A 14165-nucleotide genomic window follows, 5' to 3' on the forward strand; every position below is an offset into this window, starting at 1 on the left:
GGGGAAAAAAATTTCTGGAAAGTTCCAAAAAGCAAAACTTGGAAGTTGCAGCATGCTGGCAACTATTTGTGTAACACTTACATTGTATTAGGTATTATAAGTAATCTAGAGATGATTTGAAGTTTATGGGAGGATGTGCATAGGTTATATGCTAATACCATGTCATTTTATATAAGGAACTTGAGCATCCTTAGATTTTGGTATCCAGTGGGGGTCCTGGAATCAATTCCCCACGGATACAAAGGGAGGACTGTACTCTCATGCCCTAAGGCAGTTCCTGCCACTTCCTACCCTTCTGAGTTCAATTTCCCTAGCTGTGTGGAGGGAGAAAGAGAGAGAGAGACAGGGAGACAGACAGAGACAGTGGGAGAGGAGAGATGCAGGTGAAGGGTATAGATCTCTCATTACACTTGACATTTTTCAACACCAGTGTTACAACATTGTTACAACAATGTTACAAACATTGATACAGTGTCACCAGTTCAGCTGGGTTAAATCAGGAGGTAAACATGGGACCAATGCGCCATTTAACTGGTTAATTTTTACCCAGCTGCAATGTCACGATGCCCATTACTGTTCTGATATGCCTCTTACAAAGATCACATCAGAACTAAAAATGGTCCATATATTTATTTCAAATTTCTTTTCAATACAGTTATCTAATGCATGTTCTGCAACACATCACTACCCTTGGACTCAGAGGATGAGTTTGAAAACAGACCTTCCTCTTGCTCTTTCCTTTCAGTATGCTTAGTTGGCTCGGATCACCAAAGATGCAAAAATCTAGCTAATTTGTTACTTAGGATTCAAAAAGTTAGCAGGCAGGTTCCTGGAAACAAATCTGCGAACATTGGTTTTTTGGGTGTTTTTTTTTTTTTTCCTGTATGAATTTCGCTGGGGGCAGGGGTGGGGATGCAGCAATAACAAAAAGAAATGAGTGACAGGCGGCCCTGTGTCCCCAGCCTTTGTTCCCCTGGGGAAGGGTCTGAAATGAACTCAGCCTGCTGAGCGGCTATAGGAAATGGCATGTCTTTGTTTAGGTTTGGGAAAAGCAGGTTCTGTTACCTAAGTGAGGGAGGGATGGCCACAGAGGAAGAGCTGCAGGCAGCTTGGGTTTGGGTGGTATTTATCACCTAAAAACTAACCGGAAAGTGCCTTCCCGTTGGGACAGATCCTGTGAAAGTTCAATTTTCTCCAATGCATACTTTGAAAACTAAATACAACGATGGCAGTAAATTTCTGTTTTCTTTGAAGCCAGGCTTAACATGAGTGGAAGCATTGTACACAAAGAAAAAAGTCTGTTACAGTCCAGTGCCCCCCAGGCCCCTGCAACAGGCTGGACGGCAGGCTCTATAGAGCTGGCAGCTTCTGGTTCAGTGGCTGTGAATACCTTCAGTCAATATCTGCTCCCGGCCGGACTGCTGAGCCCAGCACAAAGAACACAGGAATTTATCCAAGAAGCTGGCTCTCAGACTCTCTGAATATGCAGTATAATTAGGGCCTGCTTTCTCTGTAACCAATGACCGAATTCAATCTTTCAGTCATTAGAAATATTGTAAGACAAAACTAGTCTACATAGGATGGATAAACAACAAGGTCCTACTGTAGAGCACAGGGAACTATATTCAATATCCTGAGATAAACCATAATGGAAAAGAACATGAAAAAGAACGCATATATATGTACAACTGAACCACTTCGCTGTACAGCAGAAGTGAACACACTGTACATCAACTATACTTCAATAATTTTTTTTAAAGAAAGGAATATTGCAAAACAGAAAAAAGTAGTATGCCCTTGGAGTACCATTTATTTTCCTCATGTTCATTTCTTAATGCAAAGTAAAGTGTGTGGGGTTTCATCTGGATTGATACTGCCAGCTCATCAAAATTTTTAAAGTTTAGGAATTGAAACTCACCAATATTTTCATCCTTAGACTGGGAACTGTGGATGTAGGTGGTCTACGGCAGTGCTTGAAAATGAGGCAGACTTTACATTTTTTTCAGTTGATCATAAGAAATGATACCCAAACAATAAGACTTATTTTCTTTTTTGTGAACTGATACGATATGCACCAAGAAATGTTGGGAATAGCTGTGGGAAAGCCTGAAAGTCGAAAATATGGTGCATGGTATCACTTATAAAAAAAAGAAAAATAAGGCAGAGAAAGGGGGTAGTGAGGCTAGAAAGGGGGTGTTATTTTAGATCAGGCCTTGGGAAATTTTGTAGTTTAGACTTTGCGGGCCATGTCCTTTATCTCAGCTACTCATCTCTGCCCTTGATTGCTAAAGCTGCCATAGACAATAGTAAGTAAGTGGCAGTCACTAGATTCCAATAAAACAAGCCATGGGCTGAATTTGGCTTACAGGCCATAGTTTGTCAATCCCTGTTCATTAGATGGTTCTTCATTGAAGACCTCTCTGATAAGGAGATGCCTGTGCAGGGAAATGTATGAAGTAAGGGAGCAAGCGATGGACATCTTAGGGAAGAAGGTTCCAGGCAGATACATGTTATGATCTCATCGAACATGGCTTACATTTTATAGGGTACACAGCTGTAATCACTGACCATTATTTATCCATGTTTTCATATGGTCTTCTCAAATGCTACTGTTTTTTTCAATATTCTACCAAGTGGATGAATCACAATTCACCCAATACTCCATGTAGCTGGATATATAAATGTCCAGCTGTTGGAGGTTACAAGTTCTACAGTAGCAAACCTTGATGTGTATCTAATTTTGTTTTGTTTTGCTACAGACAAGGCTTTTTCCAGCTCTTCTCCTCACTGCCATGTTCCTATCTTAGAATTTTGCAGAAGACAATGACAGCCAGTGACACTGAAAATTTCCTATCAGGGTATTGTTAGAATTATTTGGGCTCATCCAGTAAGTATAAACTAGAGCACCAAAGGCCCCAGTGTTCGTTTTCATGAGCAGAGGATGAAAGTCAAGTGCAAGGAGTGTAGTGTTTGATATCTAGGTTTAAATAATGGCACAACCATTAACTTCTCTGTGTCAAGGTTTCCATATCTTGGAAAGGAGGCTAGTGATAATAACTCCATCCTAGGGCTGAATATTCTAAGTACTACATGAGATAGTTTTGTAAAGTTTCTAAAATTGTGCCTACAGTAAGTAGTCAAAAATGTCAGTTATGGGGGCTTCCCTGGTGGCGCAGTGGTTGAGGGTCCACCTGCCGATGCGGAGGACACGGGTTCGTGCCCCGGTCTGGGAGGATCCCACATGCCACAGATCGGCTGGGCCCGTGAGCCATGGCTGCTGGGCCTGCGCGTCCGGAGCCTGTGCTCCACAACGGGAGAGGCCACAGTGGTGAGAGGCCCGTGTACCGCAAAAAAAAAAAAAAAAAAAAAAAAAAGTCAGTTATGGCCATTATTATATTTTTTATGTGAATGGTCTAGTCATTTTTTCCCCCTTATATTTGGAATTTTGGTATTCATATTACATTATCAATTAAAGATTGCTAATTTCATTAATTTTATTTCCACGTGAGGGGCCTGAGAAGCAGCTATTACGTTCAATGGTACCTAGTCACATAAGGTGACCTCAGGCCTTCACAACCAGTAACTAATTTAATATCAGGGAATTCACTTGGCAGTGGAGAGCATCTGACACTGCAGTAGGTATTTATATTAACATCATCTTCAGAAGGAATCGAGCTTTTGATTTTGAGTCCTCAGTGTGCTAGCTTTGTTGGCATGAGGTGACACACTCTACCAAAGTAAACCAACAAAAACAAAAGAAAGAGGATGGCAGTCATCCTGCACTGGCCTAAAAAAGGACAGCCCATTATCACCATGGAAAACAATATTTATCCAGGAGCCACTCTGCAAAGGCACGGGCTCAGCCTAGCAAATGCAAAGACATACACAGGTGGTCTTTGCCCCCAAGAGATGTGATTATAACCTAGTTCATTTTCTTTTCTTCTCTTTTCTGTTCTTTTTTCTTTTCTTATTTTGGAGGGTGGAGGTGAGAGTTACAAAATGTTAGCTACAGTATTTGATGTATAGGCCTACCTGGGAGATATTATGGGTTCGGTTCCAGATCATAATAAAGCAAATAAAGCGCATCACATGAATTTTTGGTTTCCTAGTGCACATAAAAGTTATGTTTACAATATAATGTAGTCTATTACGTGTGCAATAGCATTATGTCTAAGAAAAAGCCAATGTGCATGGCTTCATTAAAAAATATTTTATTGCTAGGGCTTCCCTGGTGCGCAGTGCTTGGGAGTCCGCCTGCCGATGCAGGGGACACGGGTTCGGGCCCCGGTCCGGGAGGATCCCACATGCTGGTCCCGTGAGCCATGACCGCTGAGCCTGGGCGTCCAGAGCCTGTGCTCCGCGACGGAAGAGGCCACAACAGTGAGAGGCCCGTGTACCGCAAAAAAAAAAAAAAATTCATTGCTAAAAAATGCTAACTATCAGTGAGCAAATGCCGTTGGAAAGATGTATCCATAGACTTGCTCAATACAGGGTTTCCAGAAACCTTCAATGTGTAAAAAAATTAAATATCTGCAAAGCACAATAAAACAAGGTATGCCTGAAATCTGATATGTCATCACACTTTATCAGTCTCAATAATGTTTACGGTAGAGCACAAACACGGGTGGGGGGGAAAGGACTTGCCTGTGTTAATTTTAAATTGTACTATTAAAATATTCCAAACAAGTTATGCCCCCAAATACAAATACAAGGTCTTGCTCAATCTCTACATTTTACTGGAGGCTTTCCCTGTGAATGAAAATAATGAAATCACCATTACGTATTATGAGCCCATCACCAAGTTTTAAGTAGATGGCTAGATTGAAGGCTGCTTTTGAATAATTATTAGATGAATTCCCACTAAGCAACTCACACAAGGTGCTGAATCCAGGGAGGGAGGGAGGATAGGAGGGAGGGAAACTGAGTAGTAGTTCTGGTCATCCACTTCCTCTTTCTTTCTCTAAGCTTTTACCATTATACTCTATCTTTTCTTAGAGCTTCCTCTGTCTGGAAAGAAATGTATTTATTCTTACTCCAAGCTTGCTACTGGTCTCCCCGCTCGGAACCTTAAAAGGCAGTCATAACCATGGTGGCGACGGGGGAAGCCTCGTTTATTTCCAAATCCCTCTCTTTCCCAGCTCATTTTAATGATCTACCGTGTCCTGTCCTCTCCCCAGGCGCCAGGAAGTGGACCACTTTTAGTGAGAGGAGCAGCTCTTCATACTTCGGTGAAATAATTCCAGTGAGTCAGGCAGCCTTGGAAAGAGGCACGTTGACTCAACTAAGAGAAGAAAGAGCTGCCGAGTAGAAGAGAACATGAATGCTCATTTCCCCCAGGAGAGAAGAGATGAAGCTGATTTTGTAAAATGAATTAGTTAAGTGGATGGTGAAGTGCGACAGACTGTCAAGAGTGCTGGCTTGGGATGCAGCTTGGGATGCAGTGCTGCTCACATCCATAGCACGAGACAAGGGTAGCTCTCAGCTCCACTGTCAAGATCTGTGGGGCTCGAATTATTGTAATAAATTAGTAACTGAGGCTGATCCTGCTTTTAAAAATGAATTGCCAAGCTCAGCAGAAGCAGATGGACAGTCCGAAATTCATATTGGTCCATAAATGAGGAAACTTTGGCTCAAAAAACCTGTATGTAAAAGATCGATATTTTGGGGACTTTCCTCGCGGTCCAGTGGTTAAGACTCTGTGCTTCCACTGCACGGGGGCACGGGCTCGATCCCTGGTCAGGGAACTAAGATCCTGCGTGCCGTGCGGTGTGGCCAAAAGACAAAACAAAACAAACAAACAAAAAATTACTTTCAAAAGTAAGCGTGCTTAAATGCATTCTAACACTAAAGCAAGGAAAAAAATGCACACACTCAAAATGCTAGAGAAAGAGCGCTTTCTTCATCAACGTGAAAGTAGTCACTTGAAAATACAACTGTTTCTAGGGGAGAGGGATGTAATATTCCCATTGTCTAAATTTCCAAGTAGAATTTTATTTTATTTTATTTTTAAAATTTAGTTATTTTATTGTTTTCAACATCTTTATTGAAGTATAATTGCTTTACAATTGTGTGAGTTCCTGCTTTATAACAAGGTGAATCAGCTATACGTACACATACATTCCCATATCTCCTCCCTCTTGCCTATTCCACCCTCCCTATCCCACTCCTCTAGGTGGTCACAAAGCACCGAGCTGATCTCCCTGTGCTATGCAGCTGCTTCCCACTAGCTATCTGTTTTACATTCAGTAGTGTATATATGTCCAAGCCACTCTCTCACTTCGTCCCAGCTTACCCTTCCCCCTCCCCGTGTCCTCAAGTCCATTCTCTATGTCTGCGTCTCCAAGTGGAATTTTAAAAAAAGTAGTAATCCTTAGCCTAGAGAACACCATCAATTCCCGTAGGTTACAACGATAGCTCCTGGAGTTATGCAACCCCACAGCCCTGATGGAAACAATGCAGAGCAGGAAGCAGAGAGAAGACCAAGAAGTAGAAATAATCACATGAAATTTCTGCCTTGACCATGTGGCTACAGATTCAGGTTCTATCATTAACGCTCCAAACGATCTCAGCAACATAATAAAATATACTCATTGATATTTTTCTAAAATATTGTACTTTTTTCTACATGGCTTAATAAAACATGGACTCTGTGGTCAAAGCAAATGATTTGAGAGAGAACAAGAAACTCCAATTTGCTATTGAACATAAGTTCTGGTGAATTCAGTGGAGAATAACTTTCAGAAGAAAAGGGAAAATTCCCCATATCCAGTGTTTCTTAATTTTCAAGCTACTTGAATTAAATAAATATAATGCAGGAATCATACATTTTTCTAACAACCTTTACATGACAACTCAGGGAATGATGACACTGACATTCCATGTCCCACTTAGAAATCCCACATCTGAATTCATGATTTCGAGTTAAGAAAGGAAACACTAATAAATTCTAACATTATTTCCAGTACTGTATTTGTAACAATTTAAATGGCTATACTCTGTCTACATTGCCTAACCATAAACTCTGGAGAACACTGTGAGAGTAAATCAGGTAAGCTAAAGGCATTCCATTTAACAAACTGGGCTCTTTAACACAAACTGACGCATTTCCGTACATATTTATAAGGCTTGGTGGTTATTATTAGGCTGTAATTGCAGTTGTTCTAACACCTAATAAGCCATGGTTGGAAAAACAAAGACAGGTTAATTTGTGATTTCCTGTACTCATTCAGAGGCAAATTAAGTGTCAAACAGCTAATACAGAGCATATTTCATTTTCTGAGATTCTAATTTAATTCTGCACCATATCATTGACGCCTTAATATAGGGTGGTTTATCTAAAACGAGGAGCAATTTACAAACCTCTTTCAATAGAATCATTAATGATAGGATACGATAGCATAATTATCGCAGTATCTGCCATCCTTCTAAACAGAGACCTGTTGGCATTTCCATCATCAACACACATCCTGTTTCAAGACTTACAATTTCATTTCTGAAGTTGGCACCAGAAGAACAATCATGTGTACGAAACAATGAGAATATCCCCAAATGTTGTCGACTTATAATTAAAAATATTTATTCTAAAAACTCTGTAAACTCACTTGATCTCATTTTCTAGAAGCTAATTATAAAACAAGCATTTTGGAATTCAACTTCTAGATAAAATCATTTTATTTTTCCAGGCTACTGCTTTAGCCCCTTGGCAAAGATGTGTTCTTAAGATTTTAGTAACCAAGCTGTATTTGCCTAGATTACCCTCCACGCCTAAAATGATCTGATCACAAGCATCTACATTTGCATCACAGAAGGTGCCAAAGCATCCCAGGGATTCGGGATTGAGCCAGGCCAGAACAGAATCTCAATATTTGTCATGCCCCCAACTGTCGCCGTGCTAACTTTCCGCGTTTGCTTAGAGCACCCTGCTTTCAAGGGTGCTCACAAGAACGCGATTTCATTGAACTCTTGGATTTGCGATTTGGAGAGTCGGGTAAGGCAGGTAACTTCATTTCCACAGAATGAAACCAATATATGGAAATTTTAAGTTGCCGGTTCCCAGCACAGGCAAAGCAAGATTGGGAGTCAAGCTCTCTGAGTGCTGGTCCACTGTTTCCCAGACTGGACACCTTGAAGGCCTACTGAGCATGTTTTACTAAGTGCCTGGCCGAGGGGTAGGCAATGCCTGCAAATCTAGCAGGGGCAGTGACCGCTAAACAGTAATTGACCAGGCAAGAGGATGCGGCTGAGATTAAAGGCACACAAGGTTCTCTGAGGAACAGCCTCTGGGACAGCCAGCAGAGGTGATTTTGAATTAGGCCTTGAGGGTGAGGAGTTTGACCAATGTTTGCCATGCAGGGAGGGAAGACCACTGAAGGTAATACAGACAGAATGTCACATTATAAGGCACAGAGGTGAGACTGACCCGAGCTTCCCAGAGCCTACTCCAAAAGCTCAGTGTCTCCACCCAGGACCCCGCTATGCCGAGCAGTCCCAGGAGACCACAAAGCACGTGCTCAGCACGCTCTGTGCCCTGCCATGACATTCCCCTAGCACCTCCAGAGCGTGTGTTGGGAGGCTCAGGATTATCTACACGCCTTACATCATGAACCTTTGGTAACTAAACATTTACGCAGCTAGAGAACCATTTAGTCAACTGCTGAAAAATTATCCTAAAGTTTGGCTGAAAAAGCAGGAAGGACGGGCTTCCCTGGTGGCGCAGTGGTTGAGAGTCCGCCTGCCGATGCAGGGGACACGGGTTCATGCGCCGGTCTGGGAGGATCCCGCATGCCGCGGAGCGGCTGGGCCCGTGAGCCATGGCCGTTGGGCCTGCACGTCCGGAGCCTGTGCTCCGCAACGAGAGAGGCCACAACAGTGAAAGGCCCGCGTATGGCAAAAAAAAAAAAAAAAAAAAAAAGCAGGAAGGATGACCATCCCTCGGTATCTGAAGGGCACTGGTTCCACAACCCTCATGGATACCAAAATCCGTGGATCCTCAAATCCCTTATATTAAATGGCATAGTATTTGCGTATAACTTATGAACATCCTCCTGGATACTTTAAATCACCTCCAGATTACTTATAATACCTCATACAATGGAAATGCTCTGTAAATAGTTGCCAGTGTGCTGCAAATTCGTGTTCTGCTTTTTGGAACTTTCTGGAATTTTCTTCTCCAATATTTTCAATCCAAGGTTGGTTGAACCCTCAGATGCAGAACCGGAAGACACAAAGGGTTGACTATATTAAAATCTATAAAAATCCCTGCTCAGCAGTCCTGTAGATAATGCAGCCCTCTCTCCTAGGATTCTCCAAACTTGACCTGCCTTATCCTGTGGTGTTTTTATCTCTAGAGAGCTAATTCTTTAGATACAGCAATTAGGGCCTAGAACATACAGTGTGATCTATACGAGGGCTTGCTGTTCTTACATTCTGCCAAAGAACCAAGACTTGCGATTTTTACTGATAAATTCATATTTGAATTTAATTACAAGGCAAACCATAATGAACGCAGAGGAACTAGTTTATTCTATCATATAAACTCATCTTTTGAAATTTCTCTATAAGATGATTTTTTTTAAGAGTGAAGCACTCTGAAATCCCATAGAAAATCTGATTTAAATTACTTCATCACTGGGCTTCCCTGGTGGCGCAGTGGTTGAGAGTCCGCCTGCCGATGCAGGGGACACGGGTTCGTGCCCTGGTCTGGGAAGATCCCACATGCCGCAGAGCGGCTAGGCCCGTGAGCCATGGCCACTGAGCCTGTGCTCCGGAGCCTGTGCTCCGCAAGGGGAGAGGCCACAACAGTGAGAGGCCCGCCTACCGCAAAAAAAAAAAAATAATTAAAAAAAAAAAAAAATTACTTCATCACTTCAGAGACTGGAGTCTGGGAGAACTCAGCTATCTGCATCTCCCAGGCCCGGTGGGCCCTTGCTGGCTCTGTACCACAGGGCAGATCCTCGTCTGAGACCCTTGTGGTCCCATCTGTACTGCAAAACTTTGGTAGAACATGAGGAATTCCATAGCAGGTTTCGGCCTGAACTTGTAATTTCCTTCCCTTTGTATTAGGGGGCTTTAAATTGGCGTCTTGGTTTTGAGTGTATTTTTAGCAGGCTTTAGAAGCCTGTAAATACTTACTTGTGTTCTAGTGAAAAGCTGAAGAATAAGTCACAGGTTTCTGCATTCCCTCTCCCTAAATATCCACTTCTCCTTTAATGCTTATAGAAATCTGAACACAGATTTATGACTTACCTCCAGGCAAATCTGCTCTGAAATTACAATTCAGTAATGGGAGATGGATCCAAAAAACTGTGGGTAAAATATTATATGTGTACTTGGGCATAGAGTTAGGGTTGTTAATATCAATTAATTCTGTTCACAGAGGAGGACTTGTTTTAAAACAACTTCATTTTTCTTTGGCGTATGTGTAATTACATAGCTGTAACTAATAGCCATGGAGGTGCAATCTACCATCCAAATAACTAGCAGGATTCTTCAAAGTATTATTTAGGCTTTTCTAACTTTACTGTCTCAGAATGAAGGGTGATTACCAGATAGGACTCAATGTAAAATCAAGGCCACTCCTAAGGGTCAGCGGCTCCCAAAGATTGACTCCCCTTGTTAGAGTATATATCAGTCTTCTGGACAATTCTGCAAACGAAGACCATGTTAGTTTAGGTGAGGGTTATCCTGACTACCTGATCTTCTTTCCCCCCTAACCTGAGTAAGATCACATTAATTTCCAGGAGATTTTCTTCTTCCTTTTTTTCTTTTTTAATTTTTATTTTATATTGGAGTATAGTTAATGAACAATGTTGTGTTAGCTTCAGGAGTACAGCAAAGTGATTCAGCTATACATGTACCTATTCTTTTTCAAATTCTTTTCCCATTTAGGTTATTACAGAATATTGAGCAGAGTTCTCTGTGCTATACAGTAGGTCCTCGCTGGTTATCTGTTTTAAATATAGGAGCGTGTATATGTCAATCCCAAACTCCCAATTTCTCCCTCCCCCACTCCTTTCCCCTTTGGTAAGCATAAGTTTGTTTTCTAGGTCTGTGAGTCTGTTTCTGTTTTGTAAATAAGTTCATTTGTATCATTGTTTTTAGCCTCATATATGATATTTGGCTTTTCTTCTTCCTTTTCTAATGTATGTTATCACCCCCATTCTCTCCTTTTATCTTTGTGTAAACTATGTGCTTGATCACATTTGTCATTTTGTTTGGGTGACATTCCCATCAATCAAGTGACCGTTGGTGTACACACCACAGGGGCTATGAAAATTTACCATGAAAATTTCATTACGACGCATCCTGATCCCTGGAACAGGACCTTCCCGTAACAGAAATTGGAACATGAAAAACTTCACACCCCCTCTCGACCAAATACATATCCTGAGTGGTAACCTTCCATTAGGCCCAATTTTTTAATTTAGTATTTACAGCCCACGGAACACATGTCAGCAAAACTATATAAAAAATACTTGCCAGCCACCTAGTGTGACAGGCATTCTTCAGGAAGCAGCAGGGATTTGCTTCAGTGAGGCCAGGAACATATAGGCTTGCTGTATTTCAAAAGTAAATCTTAGACTTCTATCACATCTTCAAAGCCCAGTAGCTGTGCTGGTAACAAAAATCCTGAGATGGTGAAAGCCAGTATTTTGTGCTGTTTCTTTGACGGGTAAAGTTGTAATACTTACACATGCAAAGGGGGGATCGGAGACGGATCGTAATGGTAACGGCCCTCATGGTGTCTTGCATCGATTGGTACAGGAGGATGGAATGCAGGAAAGAGATGAGGAGGGTCTGAAAAAGAAAGAAAGTACAGCCTGTATAAACGGAACACTCTGAAATGGAATGCCAATCCATGAAACCACACTGCTAACACAGTCTTCACAACTGATGCCGAATCTACCTGAAGAATTTGTGGAAGAATTCTTTACAGTTCAGAACCAAGCAGATACTAATACCAGCACCTGAGGCAGTAAAGCCTCTGAATGCAACAATAACTGAACGCAGGCAGGAAAGCAAGAAAGAGAAACAACACGTGCTCCTACCCTGCAAGGGGCCGGCCAGAGGGTAAGGGCTGCCACAAAGCCAAGAGGAACAGACTCCAAGACACTTTTTAATTTTTAATTTTTATTTTTGTCCTTGCCACGCGGCTTGCAGGATCTTAGTTCCCCAGCCAGGGACTGAACCCCGGGCCCTTGGCAGTGAAAGCACAGAGTCCTAACCACTGGACCGCCAGGGAATACCCCACTTTTTAATTTTAAGATGATACTGTCAAGTGAGTTTTAGACAAAGACGTAATATCACTACTAGCTTTCATTTCTCCCATACCCATGATGTTTTGTAAGGAAAAGAGTCATGTTCAAAAGTCCCTGCTAGGACAGGAGTAAAGACGCAGATGTAGAAAATGGACTTGAGGACACGGGGAGGGGGAAGGGTAAGCTAGGACGAAGTGAGAGAGTGGCATGGATGTATACACACTACCAAATGTAAAATAGATAGCTAGTGGGAAGCAGCCGCATAGCACAGGGAGATCAGCTCGGTGCTTTGTGACCACCTAGAGGGGTGGGATAGGGAGGGTGGGAGGGAGACGCAAGACGGAGGAGATATGGGGATATATGTATATGTATAGCTGATTCACTTTGTTATAAAGCAGAAACTAACACACCACTGTAAAGCAATTATACTCCAATAAAGATGTTAAAAAAACAGAAGTCCCTGCTAGAATCCATGGCACGTGTACACACACACACACACACTTTTTTTTTTTTTTTTTTTTTTGCGGCGCGCGGGCCTCTCACTGCTGTGGCCTCTCCCGTTGCGGAGCACAGGCTCCGGACGCGCAGGCTCAGCGGCCATGGCTCACGGGCCCAGCCGCTCCGCAACGTGTGGGATCTTCCTGGAGCGGGGCACGAACCCATGTCCCCTGCATCGGCAGGCGGACTCTCAGCCACTGCGCCACCAGGGAAGCCCTATATGGCGTTTTGAGGGACTTTGTGACAACCATGTCAGAGTTGGAAGATACTTTCACTTATTTACTTCCTGGCTCTTGGCTGTGTGCTGTGTGATTAAATTCTCTGCAACAGATAAGTGGGTGTTAACTGTATCTGCTTTTCTCTATGTGGGTGCAGCTGTGAATTAAGAAGAAGCACAAATCCAGATTTTTCATAGACACAAGGGCTCAAAATGTGTGAATTTATTCTACATTCAATATATGCCTCATATATCCAGGAAGTAACAGTCATTATTTTTTATATGAGTATTTATAATAACATTGCAAAGATTATATGCATAGGGGGTGAAAACCAGGCACATAATTCAATAAAATCAAAAGCATGTACCCAAGCAGTATAAATCTTTACCCCAAGGAAAACTATAAGACTATTACAGATATTTAAAGGCATTGCCATCCTTTTATTTTTAAGAAATTAACAGGATTCACTGTCTCTCTCACTCTCTCTCACCCTCTCTCTTTCTTTCAGAATGAGAGAGAAAATGACCAAGCATTGAAAACATAGTTAAGAGAAAAGGGTTAGGGTGAGGGTTAGGAATTACTGGGGCATTTAGTAGTCATTTCTCACTGTTGAGTGTGTTTTGGGAGTTTAAAAGTTAATTCTGAATGAAAGTATGGGACACATCTTGCAGCACTGTTTACTCGAAGTGTTTATTTATGTCCCAAGGAAATTTATGAATTCCATATTCTGGAATCAGGTTAAATAAAGAGCCAAAAAATATGGATATGATCTGATTTCATCAAAGACATCTGATTTTAGTTTAAGCATTTTTATTTCTATTTGTTTCCTTCTCGATTTAGTTGAAAATAACTAAAATTACTATTGGTCTCCTGGACCAATAAAGTCTGTGCGAACAATTATACCTCATGTCAGTTATCAGTGGAAATCTCACCTCTGAAGCCGCTTTCTGGTAAACGCAATGGAACAGCCCTCTTCCAATTCAAGACACGCTTGACCACAGCTTAACAGTAAAAACGAAGAATAAAAAGCAGGACGAGCATGTCCTTTAACATATGTGGCATCGCATGACATTAATCCCAACACACCTCTCAAAAAAAGAAAATGCTTGCGACTCCTAAAACATGGAGTGCTACCCTTGCATCTCAGCTGGTCGCTTCTCTGTGGAAGATCGCAGTATATTCCATCACGAGC

The 14165-nt window shown here is 41.9% G+C and overlaps 1 protein-coding gene across 1 annotated transcript in view; it reads right to left on the reverse strand.

Annotated features, from left to right (window-relative positions):
- Nucleotides 1–14165, reverse strand: part of GLI3 (GLI family zinc finger 3) — a gene marked incomplete at its 5' end in the record, with an annotated part of 269299 nt that overhangs the window by 109025 nt on the left and 146109 nt on the right. The window contains one exon of the mRNA XM_079711110.1: nt 11691–11796. Coding sequence (XP_079567236.1) covers nt 11691–11796 — 106 coding nt within the window. The remainder of the gene's footprint in view (nt 1–11690; nt 11797–14165) is intronic.

This window comes from Hyperoodon ampullatus (genome assembly GCF_949752795.1).
Source record: "Hyperoodon ampullatus genome assembly, chromosome: 9".
NCBI lineage: Eukaryota > Metazoa > Chordata > Mammalia > Artiodactyla > Ziphiidae > Hyperoodon > Hyperoodon ampullatus.